The sequence below is a fragment of the Crotalus tigris genome, unplaced genomic scaffold, assembly GCF_016545835.1.
Source record: "Crotalus tigris isolate CLP2741 ecotype Arizona unplaced genomic scaffold, ASM1654583v1 scf7180000017834.3080900, whole genome shotgun sequence".
Lineage (NCBI taxonomy): Eukaryota > Metazoa > Chordata > Lepidosauria > Squamata > Viperidae > Crotalus > Crotalus tigris.
In genome coordinates this window covers 1740170-1762675 of record NW_024096662.1, presented here as the reverse complement: position 1 = coordinate 1762675, position 22506 = coordinate 1740170, and the positions used below count along the sequence as shown (strand labels likewise).

Below are 22506 nucleotides of genomic sequence, written 5' to 3'. Positions count from 1 at the left end.
GCATATGGTCAGGAAGCCCAGTGGTTAGCACAGCCCGAGACCCCAAGTTCGGGCGGCTACTTTACAGCGCATTCAGCGAAAACATCGCGCACCCAACGCCAGAGACCAAAGCCGATACGTCACGCTCCGCCATTAACCCGTGAATTGCTGCTGACGAATGAGAACGGACGTGACTTGGCGCATGCGCAGTGAAGAAGGGCCTAGGCTTCGCGGACAATCCCAACGGTCCTGATCGGCGTGCTGGCTTGAGGGAAGTGGAGGATTGGTAGGTGGGTGTATTGGGGTTTTTTTTTTTTTCTCCTTCTCCCGGATAACTTTAGGATAAGGTTCCTTTCCGGAAAAGATCTCCGAGGTAGGAAAGGCGGCTTAAGGTCGGCAGGGCTCCATCGTCCTTCTTTGAGGACCGTTGGGGCGAATGGGGCGCCGATAAACTACCGGTAGATAGAAGAAGCTAAAATAGCTTCCCTTACTTCCCCAACTCTGATCGGAAGAGAGCATCTGCCTGCTCTCTACCGCTTCCTACTCGGTTGTGCTCTTCCCTTAACCGGCATCCTGTCCTCAGTACGTTGGACCGCTCTCCCCATAATTCCCAGCCGGCTCACCTGAGTTTATTGGAACTGCAGTCCCCACTCGTAGCGAGAAGAGAAGAGAAATACGATCTGGGTCCTCGCTGTCCTTCTGTCAGGCAACGGGCTGGGTTTTTTAGGGACTCTCGCTGAGACTTTCTGAGTTCAAGGACTAAAATTGGCCACCCAGCGGGGCATTCTGGTTCCCATGGAAACTCAGAATCCGGCTGTCAAGAAATATTGAGTCCATACCGGAATGAACTGATGGCAACATCCACATCAGTTCAGAAGGACGACCCCACTGAATGCAATCGGGCACGCTGCTTGTTTTGTTTTTCCCCCCCAAATTTGGCAACTTTAAGATAACTCTTTAGCCAGAATGCTGGTTGAGGAATTCTGGGAGTCAAGGTCTTCTCATGTTAAAGTTGCCAAAATTAAAAAAAATAGAAACAGACAGACAAATATTCCTGTCTCTTATTTCCCCACAACAACAACCCCATGAGATGGGTTGGATTGAGAGTAACTGACCAGTAACTCATCCAATTTTTCATGTCTAAGGGAGCTTTCTTTCTTTCTTTCTTTCTTTCTTTCTTTCTTTCTTTCTTTCTTTCTTTCTTTCTTTCTTTCTTTCTTTCTTTCCTTCCTTCCTTCCTTCCTTCCTTCCTTCCTTCCTTCCTTCCTTCCTTCCTTCCTTTCTTAATAAATTAAATAAATAAATATTATTGGCCACCCATCTTACCTCAGGAAAACTCTGTCTTGGTGACTCACAGTCATAAAAAATGCATTTATACACGTACATTAGAACATAAATAAATTAAAATCAAACATTAAAATCTAATGACAGGTGGGGAGGGCAGGGGCGGAGTGGAGGGAGTGGGATCTGTTAAAACTCACCTTCTGTAGGCCAGCACTTGATTCCCTGCACCAAAGTGGCTCTAACTAATTCACATCTAATAAGATCCATATGATTCTGTCCAAAGACATGTTTCATTCAATGAAATGTTATTTATTGGCTGTCCTAGAATGTAATGTAGTGTACTTTAAGAAATATTAAAATGTGTAAAGAAAGCTCCTCTCCATATTAAAAATAAAAAGGTAATGTGGTCAGTATATATAGATTAAATAAACTTCAGTTGAAAGTATAAACCCAAGATTAAAATACATTTTAGAAGATGCTGGAGTGCTTAAGCCCATGTAAGTCTCACAATAAGCAACTCTGAAGTTAAAGCTAGTTAAAATTTTAGATTAAAGATTTTCCAAATAATAATGTGCTGGAAAAGCCTTAAGCCTAGGACAGATATCACTTGTCTAGAAAGAGTAACTACAGATAAAAAAAGAGGCATGTGGGATGATGTTTTTACATTTATTTCTGTTTTAACCTTTTTTCATTATAAAAGCAACCTATGTCATAAGTAAGAGTTATTTATTTAATATCTTATGTTGATTTATGAACACTCTGTATAATAAATAACATCCAGAAATTCTTTTGCATTCTTATAACAGGACCAAGATGAGTTTGTTTGGGTCAACATCAGGATTTGGAACCGGAGGCACCAGTATGTTTGGCAGCACTGCTACAGATAACCACAACCCAATGAAGGTATTAAGCCACTGGATGCCTTGAGAAAAACTAAATCATTTCACATAAAATATTTTGAAAATTATTAATTTGAAAAGATGGCAAGTTTGCCTATTGGTGAAGGTGTATAATCCCTTTGGCTGAATCCAGATATTATAGGTTTAGCTTTATGCATTATTTGCTATGAGATTTTGAGACTGCAATACAGTACTGCAATAGAGTAGCTGTTAGAACTGTCATTCAGATAGCTACTACAATTGTAGACCCTTAAGAATATTCAGAAAAAAATGCTTTGGACCTCACACAAGGACACAAGCCTTTGCTATTCTTTAAAAGAGCCTGATTTTTCACATTTCCACTTCACTTTTGAAGTATGCAAACTTTGTCAGAAGAAAGAAAGGGAGAAAGAGTAGTATATTAATGTTATAAAGTGTTATACTTAATAGATACTTACTTTTTGCTTACAAAACACATCAATTTTAGGTTATGTATGTTCTCTGAAGCATATAATTTTTGATACAGTGATGAGATTTAAATGCAGATATATATATTGGAGCTGACTGCAATTTTATTTTTTTAAGGTTTTTTTTCCTTTGTAGAAGTGTAGCTGTGACTCTCACTCTGACTTTCCTAATTGGATGTTCATAATTGAAAATGTATGATTTTACAATACATTTTAACTTTTTAACTTTTTTCCAGGATATTGAAGTTACTTCCCCACCTGATGACAGCATAGGTTGTTTGGCTTTCAGCCCACCAACGTTGCCGGGTAATTTCCTTATTGCTGGATCATGGGCAAATGATGTAAGTAAATGAAAATAGAGGCATATCATGCGTTCAGCTTTCCCTGCATTTGCTGAATGGAAAATTACTGCATCCAGCAGACAAAATATGATTATCCATAAGTGGGCAATAGTTAAAGTAACCACATGCTACCTCTGTGAGACAAAATGAGCTTGTTACAAAGTATTAACAGCAAGGAAGTGCTGCAATCTAATAGTTTGTTCTAAAGGAATTTCAGAACAAAACCTCTCATAATATTAAAATGGAAATGAGTTAGGTAAAAATATCAGAACCTGGGCTACTAATTGGTTTCATTTCGTCAAATTGACATTAACTTTATTTTTTTCTGAAGAGGCACTAAAGTAGAAACTTCAACAATATCTAAATCTGGAGAAACATTGCTCCTTGGACTTCTGTGTGTTGATATCTTTTTCATCAAAAACACCTTTTTTCAGGTTTTTATTTATGAAACATTTTGTCATGGAATGGAAAACTACTAAGAGAAGTGTGGCACAGTTGCTATATAAATTGATCTCCAAGGCCTTGAATTGAGCTTCTTGCATTTTTATGAAGCTAAATGTACTTCATCGTCAAAGAGACCGGATAAACTACTTACATTTCAAGCGCTATCTAATTCATATTTACAAATGTCTGCATTCATTTCAGGTTCGTTGTTGGGAAATCCAGGATAACGGGCAAACTATCCCAAAAGCCCAACAGATGCATACAGGACCAGTACTAGATGTTTGCTGGAGTGATGTACGTTCCATTATTTCAGAAGAAATGTACTTAAAGGTCTATAATGGGTTTCAGAGAAGGAGGAGGAGAGTGAGATCAAAACCACTGTTTCAAACCTTAGCAATTTCTTTAGTGAAGGAAATTGTCCTAGAGTGAGAAAAGCAACCCCATTTTAGAGGTTTAGCCATTAAAAAATACGCTGCAGATAGTCCTTGACGTATGAGCACAATTGAGCCCAAAATTTCTGTTGAGATATTTGTCAAGTGAGTTTTGTCCCATTTTATGACTTTTCTTGCCACATTTGCCAAGTTAATCACTGCAGTTTGTAAGTTAGTAACAATAAGTTAAAGGAACCTGGCTCTCCCATTGACTTCGCTTGTCAAAAGGTGATAAAAGTTGATCACATGACCTTGGGACAAAGCATGGTCATAAGTATGAACCAGTTGGCAAGCATCTGAATTTTGATCACACAATTATGGGGAATGCTACAAAGACTGTAACTGAAAAATTGTCATAAGCCACTTTTTTCAGTGTTGTTGTAATTTTGAACAGTCACTAAATGAACCGTTGTAAGTCAAGGACTACCTATATTTCTTTTTAAAATGTCTTCACCCTGAGTAGGCATTCTGGAATTCATAGTTTTTTGTTCTCTGTTGTTTAATAGGATGGAAGTAAAGTGTTCACAGGGTCCTGTGATAAAACTGCCAAAATGTGGGATCTTAACAGTAATCAAGCAATACAAATTGCACAGGTACAATTTTCAAATATGCATTGTTTTTTTTTATAACAAATTAACACCAAAGAGTTTGATGCATTGACTCTCAACAAGTTTCTGCCACAAAATGGGAAAAAAGCTTGTTAAAAACAATACTTAAAAGTTTCCTGGCAGAGTGCAGAATACTCAAATGAATTGATTATGTATACCAGGGGTGCTTAACCTCCGGTCCGTGGATCAGTACCAATCTGTAGCCAGTTGAGAACCAGGCTGCGCAAGCAACGGGCGAGCACACAAAGCTCCATTTGTATATGCGCAAGATTAGGTTTCATGTGTGAAACCATCCACTATCCCCGCCGCCACTGCCAGTTTGGGAGCCAGAAAGGTTGGAGACTGCTGATATATACTAATGAATTAACCTCACTTAACTCTAATTTCTAAGAAAGTTGTCAATGTTTTAGGATATGTTCAAATACAAATATTTTAAGTGATGGAGCTGCATGGGAAGATATTATACATGATGCTTGGATCACACAGTCTTGTCCTGAAAGGTTTTTTTTCTTAAGTAGGATAAAAAGTTGATTATATAGTATTCATTGGAATAAAATATGTGCTTTTCAAATTATTCCTCCTCTATGAGGTGGTTTCCAAATATTTAAAAACTCTGAACTGACTGAAATATAATGATCTTGGTGCTTATGGAGTGATATCTGTGGGTTTGAATTAAAACTTGTATTTTAATGGGACCAAAAATGTAACATGTCTATATTAAATTGAAAAGCACAGGGAAAAAGTAAGAGCCTTGCCAAAGCCATTGCAAAGACAAGGCTAGGCCAATGTTGTTTTTTTTACAGAAAAGTGAAATCTGTAATTGCATGAATGGAAAGTGATTTCAGAATTCTTTTAAACATATTCTTCAGCATGAAGCTCCTGTAAAGACCGTCCATTGGATTAAAGCACCAAATTATAGTTGTGTGATGACTGGAAGTTGGGATAAAACATTAAAGGTAAGCTTGTAATTTTTTAAAAAAAAAATGTATAAAAAGGTTTTCTGCAGTTCTGTGTAATAATTATTATAGGGAAATGATTGCTAGGACATGGTAGAGTAAGGTGCAATTTATTCCTGTAAATGTGACACTTATTTCAAAGTGTGTGGACTTGAGGGTGAAATGTAATGGTTGATTCAATATCAGTTTATTTAGGGAAGTCTTTATTCCATAGTATCCATTTAACGTATTCATTCCCAGTTAGTGCCAATATATCTCTGAGGATTATAAAGGATGTATGTGAAATGCTTCAAACTTACAATTAGGAGCAATTGTTTTTTGTTTATTACATTTGTAACACTATTTTAGCAATGCTTTTTAAAAAATGCAGCAGATTAAAAATTAAACTACAAGCAACAAACAAAAGAGACGAACACAATAGTGATGAGCTTCCAAGCAAATAGTCCTAGTTTATTTGGTATCCTGACATAAATACAGTTTTTAAAAATCATAAAAAATACAGATGAATGCTCCATAGAATTATCAATATCAATAAAAAAGTACATTTTCTGAAACTGGGCCATGTTTGAAGTACCTCAAATAATAATGATAGAGAAATCAATATTGAGAGTTCCACTGGACAGAATCTTACCTAAGTACATCTAATTCTAATACAGTATAAAAAAAAATGCTTGCCAATCTTTTAAATTGATCCTTATTCCTTCAGTTTAAAAGGTGAGAACTGAGCCCAAGCATGACTTATTCAGCCATTTTGCTCACTTGTATCTTCAGTCTCCCACATTCATTATAGTATATTTCCTGAATCAATTTTGATTAGGGTTTGGAGGCACTTCAAAGTGAAATGATGAATGATCATTCTGCTATTACATAAAAGAATTTATTGAGGCCTTATTTAACTTTTTTTTTTTTTTTAAGTTTTGGGATACACGAACCCCCACTCCTATGATGACGCTGCAGTTGCCTGAACGATGCTATTGTGCTGATGTGGTAAGATGAATTTCAGAAGCTTTCAGGCCTTGATTAGTTAGAATCATGCCATACTTGACTATCAGTCTTTTCTTTATACCGTGGTAATTAATATGTGTATTATTTGTTATAATAAAATAGATTGTTCCGTTAGTGCAAGAAAAAAATGTAAATTAATTTTGTATTAAATACTTTCCTGTTTAGATGTGAATGTGAAATAAAGCACTTTTTACTACCTGACCATGTAAAATTAGAATTGAAAATTCTCCCATCTGTACTCTCGTGTAATTTCTCCTGTTTTAGATATATCCCATGGCCGTTGTGGCTACTGCAGAAAGGGGCTTGATAGTTTATCAGTTAGAGAATCAGCCTTCTGAATTTAGAAGGATAGACTCTCCACTTAAACATCAGGTAACGTAAGTTTTCTTGATTTCCACCCTATGGCTTGTGTTTGCTTGTACAGGTAGTCCTTGACTTACAACCATAATTCAGCCAGAAATTTCTGTTGCTAAGAGAGAGATTTGTTAAGTGAAATTTGCCCCATTTTACGACCTTTCTTGCTACAGTTAAGTGAATCACTGCAGTTAAGTTAGTAATGTGGCTGTTAAGTGAATCTGGGTTCCCCATTGACTTTGCTTGTCAGAAGGTCGCAAAAGGGGATCGCCTGACCCCCAGACACTGCCACCATCATAAATATGAGTCAATTGCCAAGCAACTGAATTTTAATCACATGACCTTTGGAGATGCTGCAGTGTCGTAAGTCTGAAAGACAGTCATAAGTCACTTTTTCAGTGACATTGTAACTTTGAACAGTCACTAAATGATTGTAAGTTAAGGGCTACCTGTAATGCCAGCATTAGTTTCTTATTCCTAATGGGATAAATAGAAAACTGTAATTGCCATAAATAAAAGTACCTGATTAAAATACAGTCTCTTTTATTTAGCATCGTTGTGTGGCTATTTTCAAAGACAAAGTGAACAAACCCACAGGCTTTGCCCTTGGAAGTATCGAAGGAAGAGTTGCCATTCATTATATTAACCCACCAAATCCGTAAGTATCTGGAAGTGGTCTGCTATTTACTTTTCAATTCCAAGAAGTGCAGGCTTTTAGAATAACTCCTGTGTGTTGCATGCAGTGTGAAATGAAAGAATACATTTTTTTTCCAGCGCCAAAGACAACTTTACCTTCAAATGTCATCGATCCAATGGTACAAACACATCTGCGCCTCAGGATATCTATGCAGTAAGTGTTTTGTGCATTGTGTAGTAAGTTTCCTCTAGGACAAATTAAAGGAGAAAAATGGATATTTATACTAAATTGCAAAAATAATTGCTCTGTTTTCAACTCAGTATATTTTCATTTAATATAACACATCTGAGTGGAAACCAGTCTTACTATTTGATAAGTGGGATTCAGAATTTAACTAAACAAAAGAAAGAGAGGCTACAGTTTGGCTTGGTTCTGATTATACTCTACATGTAAAGCAATTACGCATTAGCTTGAGGAAATGGAAAACAGCCCTTCCTACTTCAAATACTTGCATTACTTGACCAAAGGCTCCTAAGGGTACTTTTCATTCTTTCCCTTAAAAAATAATGGCAGTCATTTGTTTTGTGAGAATAACATATGATGGTGAGAAAAGTAATGAAAGTGAATGCCTTAATCACTATCCCATTTGGAAAGCAGTACTGTCCCTCGTCTAAAACAGACTTTGCAATTGGCAGCCTAATAGATATTGTTAAATTTAAACTCAGGTTACCGAGCCAATTGTGAAGGATACTGGCTGTTTTAAGAGGTGTTATTGAAGACTCAAAGGTGTTATTGAAGACTCTGAATCCAGTCATGTCAGTAAGGGAATCTAACCTAAAGTATCTCTGACCGATAATTGTTTACATTCCATTTGAACATTTCCAGCAAGGGGAGGCCTCTATATTGGGAGATAATTGCAGCCTCTGTCAAACTGCTTTTACAGTTAGGAAGATGTTTTTTTTCCTAACTTTCAGCTGGACTTCACTTTCCTAGATACTGAATCCATTATTTGCTGGCATTTTGAAATGCTAGATATCAGGTCAACAGGTCTTGATTTTCTTTTGTGATACATCATTTAAAGTATTTGAAGAGTGCTACCAAATGCCCCTTAGTCGTCTTGCCCCAACATTAAAGAGTTCTAGGTCCTTCTGTCTCTCGTAGGTTTCCAGATCATGCTTATTTCCTTTAACTTCCAATTGCTGTGATGAACCCTTCTTAAGATAGTGTTCAGAACTGGATCCAGGTCTGATTGTTGCAGAGTAAAGTGGAGCTATTACTTTTTTGTTCCACAAACTATACACTTCGTTCTATACCTTAGGATACAAGTCATCTGGTTGTGGAAGTAGTTACTACTGTATGTTTTCCTGTTCCATTTTTTCCCATACTTTTTAAATTATAAGTTTGATAAGGTAGAACTTCAATCTTCATTACTGAAAGTATGAGAACATTCAAATTATATTTTAATTTTTACTTAACAGGTAAACGGGATTGCCTTCCATCCTGCCCACGGCACTCTTGCAACCGTAGGGTCCGATGGCAGATTCAGTTTCTGGGATAAAGATGCGCGGACAAAGCTAAAAACATCCGAGCAGCTAGACCAGCCAATATCCGCTTGCTGCTTCAACCATAACGGCAACATATTTTCATATGCTTCTAGTTATGACTGGTCAAAGGTAACTGAGTTTGTTTAAGACAACTCCTTTCAGTAGCAGTTGTTAGGAAAGTTCAGCATCTCCAGTGCACTGAAATATCTAGTAAACATCTCCATTGCTGTTGCTAACAATTGGGATGCACTTCCAATGAAATCTCTCTAATAACTTGCTTAGCAGTTGGAAAACATACAGTTTTTGAATACAGGTAATCCTCACTTAACCACCCTAATTGGGACCAGAATTTTATTGCTAAGCGATGTGGTTGTTAAGGTGAAATGTGACCATACCACTTAGCGACAGCAGTTTTTGTAGTCCTAGTTCTGGTTGTTAGACCAGGATCTTTCGCTTCTCTTGGCCTACCGCCCTCGCTTCCGCTTCTGTCTTTGGGAAGCCACATATGGCCAGCAGCTGCCTCAAGAAGGGTCACGCCACACAGACTTGATCAGCAATGGGAGGAGGATAATGATGGAGCTCAGCTGGGGCCAGGGGAATGCAAGGCAACCAGAAAAAGGGGGTGGGGAGATAGTTGGGTAAGGAGAGTTAAAGTTCTCCTGAGGTCCTAAGTGGACACAGTGCCAAGCACCTGAAGTTTGATCACATGACCACAGGGGCATTGCAGTGGTCATAACTTCAAGAACCAGTCATAAATAATTATTGCTCAGTGCTGTCCTGACTTTGAACAGTCACTTGAACAGTGGTTGTTAAGCGAGGTCTCCCTGTATAATTGCTAATATGAACAGAATATTGTGAGTTGTTACTGTGTCCGCAAATTTGAAATCTTCCAGAATATCAGCCTCATTTATTGTAAGGAAAAACATCTTTTTCAGATGTCTGCTAATGATAGGCATTAAACATAATATATTATTCAGAAAAGAATTCTCATCAGGTTTCACCTCAACATTTTGATGCCACTGAATTCCATCTTATGTCGGTACAAGACTTGGTACCAAGTAGAAAATCAGTATTAAGTTTTCATAGCAAATTTTAACTGAAGTGGAGCAGGTAAGAAGGTGAAAGTACCGAACCTGCTATAGATCTGTTACAGTTATGTTACATATTCTGATGATGAATAACAAAGGGTTATTGGAAAAATTAGTACATTATCTATAATATGAATATAATCTTTCTTATTATATGGGGTTGCTACAAATATATATAATTTCTCTCCCTTTCACCCCGTTGATGATAGAACCCCAGATAGTCCTGAGATTACAACAGCAATTGGGACTGGAATTTCTATCGCTCAACAATTGTTTTATTCCCACTGATTCTGCTTTTTAGCTCACAGCCTGAATTTAACTTCTCTTGCACATAGACTATTTCTTAATGCCCTTGCATGGATATTTAAATGGAGAACTGCTTTTCAGATATATATTTTCACATGAAGTTTTAAGTCAAAAAACAACTGGTCTTTACTCCAGATAGAGGTTTCTATATCATTAATGATTGCTCAGTAATTTTGCAGAAAAACCTAACTGAATATCACAAATATTGTGCGCCTACTTTATAATGCCATTATTCAGATATATATGTAATGTTGTGCTCAACCTTTTTTTTTCCCCCAGGGGCATGAATTCTATAATCCCCAAAAGAAAAACTATATTTTTCTGCGCAGTGCTGCTGAAGAACTAAAACCTAGAAATAAAAAGTAGTGAGTATAATCTGTCCATAATTCTATGTTGCTTTCCTGCCACCTGTTCTTCTTTGGTCTCCTTGGAGTTGCCTGTTAATTTGTAGCAGGAGATTCTGTAACTAACATCAAAGCACATTTGGTTGGCTGGAAAATTACCTTGCAAGGAATGCCTGACATGTGCATGAAGGTGTGTCCTTTTTCTTAGTAGAGGCAAAATCTTTGCATTGGATCAAGAGACAGTAGTTGCATCTTTGAAAGGTACTTGTCAGGTTGAAAAATATATTATGAAAACTGCAGAAAATCTGAGGAACCCCCCCCCCTTTCTTCTTGATAGAAGTAAAAAAAAAAAAGGCTAACTGGGATCAAGAAAGACAGTTGTGACTGAAGCCTTTTGTGTATTTTGTCTATATATTTATAGGCCACCTTTCTATTTCAACAAAAGTTCAAGGCTATGATTTTTCTTTTTATAATAGAAATGTAAATTTAATATTAAACTCCTGGCCACTTAGAACAAAATAATGTGTTCTTATTTTTATCCTATATGTATTATTTTTCTACCTATGTAAGTGAACAATAAATTGTGGTTAAAAATCCCAAGCTAATCCAAGCCTATATAGTTGAGATGAGAACAATTCCAGCATGCAACCATAACTTGAAAATGTTAAGCAATGGCTTAAAGGGTAATTATTGGCCTTGAGGCTCTGTATCATATAGAAGCGCTATGATACCATATATCTTTGTGAAACTTTAAACCTTGGAACTCTGCCTTCCATTTCCACGGGTCGGTATTACAAGGAAGTGAGTGAACAGACAAATTTAACACTGCACTGTGTCCATGCTTGTGGTATCAACAAAAAAGGAAGGACCAGTGTTTTAAATTGAAGAATACTTTCTGTGACTCATATGTGTATGATTATTTCTGTAAGCCAATCTCTGCCCTGTAGATACAGGGTGTTTTCCCCGATATATCCCAGGTAGAATAACTGTTCTCAGCATTTTTATGCCAACTCCAACACTATCAAGTATGGGAATAAAATCAGAATACAACCAAATAGAAATGGTTTGAAGACTTTTATAATACTATTCCAGTTGAGGTTTATCTTCATTTTGGAATCTTCTGTGTGACTGCCAAAGGACTGTTCATTCAAGGTTGATGCTATAGCTATTTATAAAAAATGGGAGCAAAATGTGACTGTAGAACTTGTACATTATAATATTTCTGTCAATTCAATCTCTGTAAGTTCATATGTTGTAATATTTGCTACTATTTAAATAAAATTGATTTGAATTAAAATATTTTTCATGTTAATAGACTAATGGTCAAATGCTTAAAATCTAGAGTTTGGCAATGAAATTGAGGCGGATGCAATTGCTCTTACTAATTATTTTAGCAGAGATCTCCTTTATTTTATACATAAGTATCTGCTTCTTAGCTAAAGAGGGAAATCAGTAACTTAACTGTAAATGAGAAATCTATGCTTATCTATATATTGTGAGCTACTACATAAAGAGTGCATGCCTGTTGTTCCTGTTTGGCCAATATTAACTTAAAAAGTTAATTTGTGCAGCTTCAGACAGTTCATCCCAATACTATATCCTAGTTGTGACTCTCTTGAGATTAGAAAGGGTCTGATGAGAGCAGTATTAGCTAACACTGTTTTAATGGAGGATGCTAGAACTGAGTCTGAAAGACATTTAAACCACACATTTTCATGCTGCTTGGTATCTTACAAGGATTCCTGCTCTCTTAGCATCCCCTATAATGACCCTCTACCTACGGCTGAAAAGTTATCTTCAAGTTCACATACCGTATATGCCGGCGTATTAGGCGACCCCCGTCTTTATTGCCGAGCCGCATTCCTAGAACATCGTCTTATACGCCAGAAACTACCAGTATTTCCGGCGTATAAGACGACTCGGTGTATAAGACGACCCCCGTCTTTGGCGCCGAGTTTAGCGCTTCCGGAAGTCGTCTTATTCACCGGCATATACGGTGACATAAATGTCTCCCAACAGAGCCATAGATGGTTTTGTCAGGACTGATGTGTATCTGTCAGATTAGATGTAGAATTACAGAGAACTCTTCCTGAAGTTAGGCAGGTATTTGCATGCCTGGTATTTCGTTCAAATCAGTCCAGAGTTTCGCTGTGTAGGCCGCAAGGAAGTGCATATTTGGCATGCAGAAGCTCTGACTGCACCATACTGTCTATGCTAATATTTTGAAATCACCTTTGCATGCATTGGACTTTTAGGAAGAGTAGATCCAGCCCTAATCTATTGCTTATGGCAAGAATCTGATTGTGCTGTTTCTAGACCATAGACAGTATTATAAACATTTAAAGGTTTGTGTCGGAGTGCTGAACTGTAACTAATGTAATGTAGACTAAATGCATATTCTTTCTGATTATAAAAAAAGCGTTTTTCATTTTTACAGTTAAATCTTATGGAAGTCATTATGATTCTAGCAGGTAACCATTCTTTGTGTTTATGTGTGTGACCCCCTATGACTCATGCAGAGCAATATACTCCTGGTTTCACTAGACCAGGGGTAGGCAACCTTGACTCTTTTATGACTTGTGGACTTCAACTCCCAGAATTCCTGAGCCAGCCATGCTGGCTCAGGAATTCTGGGAGTTGAGGTCCACAAGTCATAAAAAAGCCAAGGTTGCCTACCCCTGCACTAGACTATTGCCTATAGGCAATCCTCAAACTGCAACCATTCCTTCAGTGATTCTTTGAAGTTACAGCAGCACTGAATGAATGGTGATTATGGTCATTCCAGCCCTCCCAGCATCCCTATGGTCATCCTCACAAACTGGGCGCTATGCAACTGTTTCACACCGTTGCAATGCCCTGGGTCCTCGTGATTGCTACTTACAACCTTCTCTGTTAGCTACTTTGGAAAGTCAGTGGGGAAGCCAACAGGGAAGTTTGCAAATTGCTGGAGTAAGTCTCCCTCGCCTGAGCAACCTCCCTGGACGCTCTGTGCTCATGCTCAGGGGACTATTCCCCAACCATTGCTGCGCCTCTCTGACCTGACTCTCTCACACACCCTTCCTGACCCTCTCACACCATGTTTCTCACACACTCTTCATGATCCACTTCTAGCACATCCTTTGTGATCCATCCCCTTTCTCTCACCCATCCTTCTTGACCCGTGTCCCACCTCTCGCGCTGGTCCTCTCATCCTCGTGTACTTTCCCTGGCCTGAACCACGCGTCTTCTGAATCTCCTTGCATCCTCTCAAGCATTCCCCCCCAACCTCCCCCCACACCTCACTCTGTCTCCACCCGGCCGCCACCCCTTACCTGTCTGCCAGCCTGAGACCTCCTGCTGGCTTCCCCATTGACTGGTGAGAAACCAGCAGGAAGTTGCCTCACCTAAGAACTGTGGGATTCAATTAGTGACAGCAAACGGGAGTGCAGGGATTGCTATTGCTAAGCAATGTGGTTGCACTTTATGAACATATCATTTAGCGATGGAAATTCAAGTCTCAATTGCTGTCATAAGTTGAGGACTACCTGTATTTATGTAATGTCAGCTAAGTAAAGCTCTTTTCTTTTTTAAGAGTAATATATTATGAAATCCACAATTAATACAGTGCTTTTTATTCAGGAGATGTGAACTATTAATAATTGTTACCAGGCTTTGCAAGAAAACTTTGTTTGTTTTATGCATAATATGCTAATGGAGACATCAGGTATTATGTTGATGGCTATTTATCAAAAGCTAATTGTGGTACTAAGTTTTGGCTTGATTAAAAGCATCAGCTTTAGTTATTTGCGGGTGTAAATCCCATTGATTTTAGAAAATAGCTTATTTACAGTGACACTTTTAGGTATACAACAAGGGTAAAACATGAGCCAGAAGCAAGTTGCTATGCTGTTGTTGGAGTAGGTGATCATCAAGAAAGTTAGTATTTAACAATCATGATTATTAATTTATTACAGGCATTATGAAATGTCATCACATCTGTAGTTCTGAAACTACAGGTGGTTTGGCAGATTATTAATTTGGGCTACCAATGCTTTGTTCGTTGTGCTTCTTGGCCCAAGGTAAAGTGGTTTTAATGGGATGGAACCAGACTATCTTAAAGAGCATTATCTTCTCTTGAAAATTTCATCAGGAGTCTAGAACCCATGCTCTGATCAAATAAAATAAGGTGGATGGATCAAATGATGTTCAATTAGTGAGTCATAAGATAGAAGAAACCTTTCTCTAAGGAGATAGCTTATTGGCCTTTTTTCATATGAAACCTTCTTATTCATTCAGGTGCAGGGGTGTCAAACTGCCGACTGGATACGTCACACAGAAGCCGCGCCCACCTCAGCTCCAGCAAGGGGGAAAAAGTTGTGATATGTCGTGACACATCATGTGACGCGGCGCGTTTGACATCCCTGCTCTAGTGTGTGGTACAGGAATTGTTTTTATAAAGTATATCGACTCCTTGAGCTACAGCAATAATATCAACATGGACTGATTTAAATCTTAAGTATGTGGACTTAAAAGGAAAAGAGTGATATTTAAATTATATCTTTCTAATGTTCTCTTCAAGTATTTTATCTTAAAATACCTCTAAATTATTAGTGGTATAATTTACCACTAATAGGCAACTAGATTAAGAAAGTCCAATTGCCTCTTGAAAAAGCACCTTTGGGATAACCGTGGCCTGAATGACTTAGAATCTCCATAAACAATTTACCATTAAAATGACAGGTTTGATTATGCTTTGTCTTTTAAAACTGGCTTATTGTGTCTTCCTGCTAGCATTTATGTTGCAAAATGTTCTATTTCCTTAGTCAGTGGTAGCCATGAAGAAAAGCTTGTTCGCGAGCTTTTCTTCAAGGGTTCACTGCATCGTGCTGTACCTTCTTATGTACAATATTAGAACAGTCTAAAAGAATTAATATATTTCAAGTTATTTTACATTACTTTTCTGGGTTTCTGTACTTTTTTAAACTGCTGAGTTCTGAAGAATAATTTTGAGAAGCTTCATTTATGTGCTAAACCAAGGTTGGATATATGGATTTGCTTCATCAGGGATGTAAATACACCTATCATGCTATGTTGGGTGTTCCTAAGTCCAAGTTAAGATGTTTTATAAAGAAAGTTACTAAGACATGTGATATTGTGAGACACTTTTAATTCCGAGTTTGAGTATGTGTATGTTTGTATATAATAATGTCAGTTTTGAAAATGTGTTGTGTTCTTTATATTTTTCTAGCAGCTGCTCAGGTTCATGGGAAAGGTGCTGAAGCACGTGTGTAGTGATCAGTTATTTGCATCTCAGAATAATAGATTTTCAAAAGACCCCAGAATTTTAGTTTGCGCCAGTGGCTGGGTAATCAAGGATAGAGGGGAACATACAGAGTAATAGTTAATTCAGCGAAATGAATCTTTTCTAATGACCACTCCTCCACTGTGGGCCTCATGTACAGTAGTGGCCAAAATTGTGGAAATATTTTGGGAAAAGTGTAAAGTAGAAATGCTACTTTTGGTTAAGTTTCCACCAATTTTTGTTCTAATTTCTTTATAACTGTAGCCTTGTTCACTTAATAATACTATTTTACATCCCTTTCTGGGCAACCAGTCAACTCTTTGCACCATTACTTTAATTTTATTACAAGCTCACTAAATGAAAGAACACAAAAAAACCTCAACCAACTTGATAGCGATCACATAACACACTGACAAATGTCCTCCTCTTAGCTTCAATACATGACATCAATAACTGAATCCTATTGTGATCTGATTGGCTCATTGCCAAAACAAGATGACACCTGATTGGTTCTCTAAACACTCATACTCATTGGCTACAATCAGATGAAGGAAAGCTACGTGATATCAACCTAAGCAAGTTGTGCTTCCTTATTCTGGTTATTTAGCTATAACTATTCATAGATTACAGTACAGATAATTGAACAAACTTTGTTGCATTACATTCTTGATTAAATTATCTTTCCATTGATATATAATTTTATGGTACTACTCCAAAAAGAAAGTGGTGTTATTAGCCATCAAACCTCAAAAATACTTTCCCCAAAAGGTTTCCACAATTTTGGCCACTACTGTATTTAATTTAATGAGTTGCCAACAGGTGCCATGTTCCAAAGAAGGTTTTCCCTTGTAAATCTGAAATATTTCTCATACAGGTACTCCTTAATGTACGAGCAATTGCTTAAGCAAATGTTTGACGTTATGACACACACACCCCAAAAAGATACTTATGACCAGAATTCAAAGTTCCAACAACTGTGCCCACCCCCAGTGGGCAAATGATCCATTTTTGATGCCCAGCTCACATTTACAGCCATTTGCAGTGTCCTATGGTCACATGACCATGATTTATGGCTTTTTGCCAGTTTCCAGGGGGGGGGAAGCCCATTGTGGACAATAGGTTTGTTTAACGGCCCTGACATTTGCTTAACAACCATGGTGATTCACTTAATGACCATCACAAAAAATGTCAGAAAATCTGGTTGGTCATGAGATGATTAGCTTAATGGTCTGCATTACTTAGAACTCTGGTTTCAACCATAGTCGTAAGTTGAGGACTACCTGTAATAGGAGAGTACAATTTGGAGTTGTGAAGTAGAATATTACCACCCAATTTAAATAAAATTATTCTTATATTGTATTATTATATATATATATGAATCTTAGATTAACATAACAAAATGTTAAAAGATTTTGTAGGAATTAATTGGTCAGTTTATCTTGAGCCTACCTCTTAACATCATAATTATTTTTTTCCATTTCTAACACTGTGGTTCATAAAATAAATGTTTGCACCCTTGCGCCCATACTTGGATTGGACAATTTCTAAAACAACCTCTCTTACAAAATCCTTGTGTTCCTTTTTATTTTGAAGGTGCCACAAGAACTTCAACTGAGGAAGGAATTTCTACCAGAAACTTAACTAACCATGCCTGTCAGTTGGGCTTCTTCCTTGTGCTTTTAATGAGGCCAAAATAAGAAAAATCAAAAAAGAAAGAAAAGAAAAGAAAGAAATGCCCAGTGTCTTTTCCTTTCGTCTGTTTTAAAAAATGGGAACTGCATTCACTTTAATTATTCTACATTGGCCATTTGCTCCTACCTGTACTTGAAGGCTGTGGGCTATAACCTGTGGCTTAATTTCCAGTAATCGTGCACAGGACCGCACTGTGCATGACAGCAGCACTGCCTCCCTCCTCCAACAGGACTTGGAACAGAATTGTGGAATATTTAACAATGAAAAAAACAGAAGCAGCTTAAAATATTTTAACTTCGCTCAAAGGTTCACAGTATATGAACAGACATAAAATCATGAACAAAATATTTTCAGGTTTTTTTACCAAGGTTGAGATTCATACATTTTTGCCCCAACTTGGTCTTAATGCCATCTTTATAAGTTCTTTAAAAATTACCTTGATTTTTTTTCTAGTAAAACGTTAAGCAAGTGTCCTTAGGAGCAATCTGGTTGTTACTATTGATCTTCTGCACAATGTGTAGGTATCTTCAGTGGTCATTTTAAGAAACCAGTTTTCACATTGTGGTCAGTGAACTCCATTCAGGAAATCTGTTGAAAAATCAACAATTATTTATGCTTTGGTCTTGAACTTGATTTATTTTCTAAGAACAGATTTCATATCCTGATTGAATAAATCCTTAAACTTCAGGCCCCAGGTTTTCACAAGTTACTTCTTTCCAACCCTGATGGTGCTACTGAATAAAGCAACATTTTATCTGTATGAGCTATGTACGTGCTGGAATTGGAACAGTTTACTAAGAGGCTTGCTAAGCTGTCCAACAATTTGCAAGTGGTCCATGATCTAAAATAGAAGTTGGGCATCTTGTTGGAACCCCTTAATTGTCCAAATTGATACAGAAATGATGATGAATAGATTATAAAATGCAGATTAACAATTTGTGAAATAGGTTGCCACACGATGACAAAACTACGTGGAGAGATTGTGAACCTGCATGATGATTTCACAAAACACTGGCTTTGCTTATGGCTTTTTTTTTTTTACAATTTTTATCATGCAGATTGTACTCCACACCCTGCTCTATTGCACCATCAATTTGTTCTCTTACCACAAAAAGAAATAACTTGCCTTCATTTCTCTTGTCTCTGGCACTCTGTGATCTTTTCTTGATCAGCTCCTGCCAGGTATTAAAAATATAAGGGCTGCTAGTGGAATCATTTTAATAATTCCTCCCACATGTTCATAGATGGCAGTTGTTGGTGCACTACTGGCAAAACAAGGATTAATAGAGCTCTTCCACCACCAGCATTACACACTGGTGTTTGTGTATAGTTTAAATAGACTGAAGTCACACAAAGAGCAAATAGAGTAAAATTATTTGTGAACTGTTCTCTTCCTCATTGTAGGTGATTGACATATGACTTACTCTTCTTTATCTGTATAAATAGGTGTTAGAGGGAACAAATCTACAGAATAACTTTTTCTCTGTTGATGATTCCTTAGATGAACTTGAATGGCAAGCTCCCAGAAAAATATTACCCTTCGTCTGTTGATTGTTTAAATTAAATCTGCATTTAAGATTCTTCTGAAATGAGTTTGCCCGATCAACTTCATACATTTTTGCTGATCTTGCTGATCAACTGAACAAGTGGTCTTTGACTTACGATCATTCAATGACAGTTCTAGGAAAAGGTGACGACGTGTCCTCAAAGTTATGACCATCGCTTCACACACACACACACACACACACACCATGGTCACGATTGCATTTTGGGCTCTTGGCAACCAGCTCATATTTACAATGGTTGTGGAATCTTGTAGTCATATGACCGTGATTTGTGACCTTCCCAGTCAGTTCCCGACAAACAAAGTCCACTAAAAATAGTCCTAAAATTCGGTCTGGTCACATATGACTCATTTAATGACTACATCATTTCGTAACCAAAATTCCAGTCCCAGTTGTTGTAAGTTGAGGACTACATGTGTCCACAGTATTTTGGTAAGTACAAATTCCATGGCAGGCATAGCTGCTTTAAGGCATTGCGGGGTCCTTGGGCATTTGGGATAGAATGATTACAGGGACTAAAAGCACAATAAATTTGAGGCCAATTGTTAACACATGGAATAATTGTAATGACTTGTTTTTAATTGACATTTTGTTACAGATATTTTTGTTAATTGGTAAAATGACAGCTTTGCTCCAACAGCCCTATGAAAACGTTATATAATAAATACATCAATTCTGCTGTCCCCAATCCCTTGAGATGCTTTAAGGGTCAAATCAGAAACACTACAACTTTACCAAAAACTGGAATTTCCACAAAAGCAAGGTGAAAATATCTGTAAAGCTGCATGTAGGCATCAGGAAGGGCATCCGGCCAGTAAACACTCAGCTCCTTCCAGCTGCCCTGATTCTACCCTGAACAGAGACTGCAGAGTTGTAAAAAGTGAGTTTTTATATAACTAGTGAAAACTTTTATTAACCAATAAAGAAACAAGCGATGGGATTCAAGCAACCCTTGTCACAAGTGTCACAAGTTCTTCATAAGCAACTTAATTTCTAAGAAAGCAGTATGTCTTCTAAGCACGAATAAGTAGATTAATGCACTTTTCTCTCTTTTTTTCTTTTGATTGGTCTTTTCTACGAATTTTTTAATGATTTATTTTTTTAAAAAAAAATGCTAACAAATTGCTTATGTTTATGTTCCTGAACAGCCACACAAATATCTGCACATGATATTTGGCCTGGCCCTGAAAAATATTTTTTTCAGAAATTAACTGCGCACTGTAAATTAAAAAAAAAATGGATGAATGGTAAAAATTTTAAAAGGTTACTTTTAAAAAGCCAAGTATAGTTGATAACTGTAAACTTTATTTGAGCCAGAAGATGGCAGCATTTGTATCTATTGCAGGTTGAAAAAAGAAAGTTTGCAAGGCTTGGTCTAATCCAGTGTTTCTCAACCTTGACAATTTTAAGGCATGTGGACTTCAACTCCCAGAATTCCACAGCCAGCATTGCTGGCTGTGGAATTCTGGGAGTTGAAGTCCACATGCCTTAAAATTGTCAAGGTTGAGAAACACTGGTCTAATCAGTCTAAATACAAAAGCAAAATAAAATTATAGGAAGTTTAAGATTAAAAACTCCCACTGCTTTAGGTGCTGATCGAAAGAAGAATTGTTTTATTTACACACTGAGCTTGCAGTGAAATACTGGGAGGTGAAATGCTCAGCCTGCCAAAGATTTTTTCAATATAGCATTCCATTCCCAACCCCCCTCCAAACTTTAGACAGCCCCAACAGCAAGATGTGTACTTTTCATTTGAGTGAGAGATGAAGGAACTTTGTCCTTTCTCATTTCCTAAAATTCTCTTTATAGTTCCATAACAGCATGCAATAATCACTTCCCCCTTTGTGTCAAGGTGTGATTTGGCATTGGAAGTGCCATTTCGACTACATAAACGTTAAGAGTATTTGTTATCACCATGGGTGTGTATGTCCTTGTGTACGACACACAACTTAAAGGTTTCAGGGAAACTAAAAAACAAAATACCCTTTATAATTCCAAATGTAACTTAAGATGTTACATTTATTTCCTGCTTTTCATTCAAAACCTCTTAAATTTCACTCCTTCCTTGTCTACCCTGTGAGGTAATCCAGATAAAAAAAAAATACCCAGAAGCACTAGCTCTGACTTTATTGTAATGTTATATTAAGAGAATCTTGCAAATCTGAAAGTACATCTCTCTACTCCCCACCCCAACCCTTTCTTTATAATACAAGAAATTAGGAAAAATCCCTTCTAAGATGTTTGCATGCCAAATAAATCTTACTGCATTCTTTGACAAAATGACAAAATTAGCGAAATGCTGAAGATATAGTATGCTTGAATTTCAGTAGACCCAATCTACTTCTTGATACGATAGAAAATGTGGATAGACAGCATCACCATCAGATGAATTTGTAACTGGTTGACAAGCCACACTCAGTGTGTAGTCCTGAATAGAAACTACACCTTCGCAGAAGGAAGTATGCAGTGTAGTTCTATCTTAGCCCCAGTACTCTACAACATCTTCGTAATCAATTTAGATAAAGGGGTAGAAGGGGAACTCATTAAATTTGCAGACAACATCGAACTAGGAGGATTAACCAACACTTTGAAAGATAGGCTCAAGATCCAGAAAGATTTTCAGACTTGAACACTGGTCCCTTTTCAACAAAATGCAATTCAGTGGTAAGGAAACTAAGGTTTTGCACAGGTATAGACTAGGTGGAACCTGTCTCAACAGTAATAACTGACAGGGATCTAGGAGTCCTAGTGGTTAACCACTTAAGTATGAGTCAGCAGTGTGCTGCAGCTGTCAAAAAAGCCAATGCAGTCCTATATTGCATCAACAGGAACAGTATCAAGATCATGTGAAATATTAGTACTGTCTTGGTAAGACCACACCTGGAATACTATGTCCAGTTCTGATCACCATAATACAAGAGTTGAGACTCTGGAAAAAATACTGAGAAGAGCAATAAAGATGACTAGGGGGTTAGAGGCTGAAACAGAATGAACAGTTGCAGAAACTGGGTATGTTTAGTCTAACAGGAGGACTATGGGTGACATAGCCATCTTCCAATATTTGAGAGCTGTCACAAAGAAGAGGACAACTTATTCTCCAAAGCTGAGGGCAAGACACATAATGGATGGAAACTTATCAAAAAGAGATCCAACCTAGAATTAAGAAGAAATTTCCTGACAGAACAATTAAGCAGTGGAACAGCTTTGCCTTCAGAAGTTGTGGGTGCTCAAATATTGGAGGTTTTCAAGAAAAGATTCCACAGCAGTTTGTCCAGAATATTATAGGGTCTCCTGCTGGGGCT

General features: G+C 37.4%; 1 protein-coding gene across 5 annotated transcripts; it reads left to right on the top strand.

Moving 5' to 3' along the window:
- Nucleotides 1-151: 151 nt before the first annotated feature.
- RAE1 (ribonucleic acid export 1) lies at nucleotides 152-20149 on the top strand. Of its 5 annotated transcripts, none has more exons than XM_039343251.1 (14): nucleotides 152-265; nucleotides 2070-2166; nucleotides 2845-2949; nucleotides 3595-3687; nucleotides 4331-4417; nucleotides 5302-5388; nucleotides 6304-6375; nucleotides 6658-6765; nucleotides 7299-7405; nucleotides 7522-7597; nucleotides 8863-9057; nucleotides 10602-10687; nucleotides 13104-13137; nucleotides 17541-20149. In XM_039343251.1, exons 2-13 carry the CDS (start codon nucleotides 2077-2079, stop codon nucleotides 13105-13107), a joined length of 1110 nt encoding a protein of 369 aa, XP_039199185.1. In that variant the 5' UTR covers nucleotides 152-265; nucleotides 2070-2076; the 3' UTR covers nucleotides 13108-13137; nucleotides 17541-20149. The 5 variants fall into 5 exon arrangements, with proteins under 5 accessions (XP_039199185.1, XP_039199189.1, XP_039199190.1 ...); XM_039343253.1 differs by having other exon boundaries at nucleotides 172-269; XM_039343254.1 differs by having other exon boundaries at nucleotides 217-250.
- The last annotated feature ends 2357 nt before the right edge of the window (nucleotides 20150-22506 follow it).

Bases quoted from the DNA above. Each gene is read 5' to 3' on its own strand.
- RAE1 (XM_039343251.1), top strand. From the start codon at position 2,077: ATGAGTTTGTTTGGGTCAACATCAGGATTTGGAACCGGAGGCACCAGT. The intron at 2,950-3,594 runs GTAAGTAAATGA...CATTCATTTCAG, and splicing joins CTGGATCATGGGCAAATGAT to GTTCGTTGTTGGGAAATCCA. The intron at 9,058-10,601 runs GTAACTGAGTTT...TTTTTCCCCCAG, and splicing joins CTAGTTATGACTGGTCAAAG to GGGCATGAATTCTATAATCC.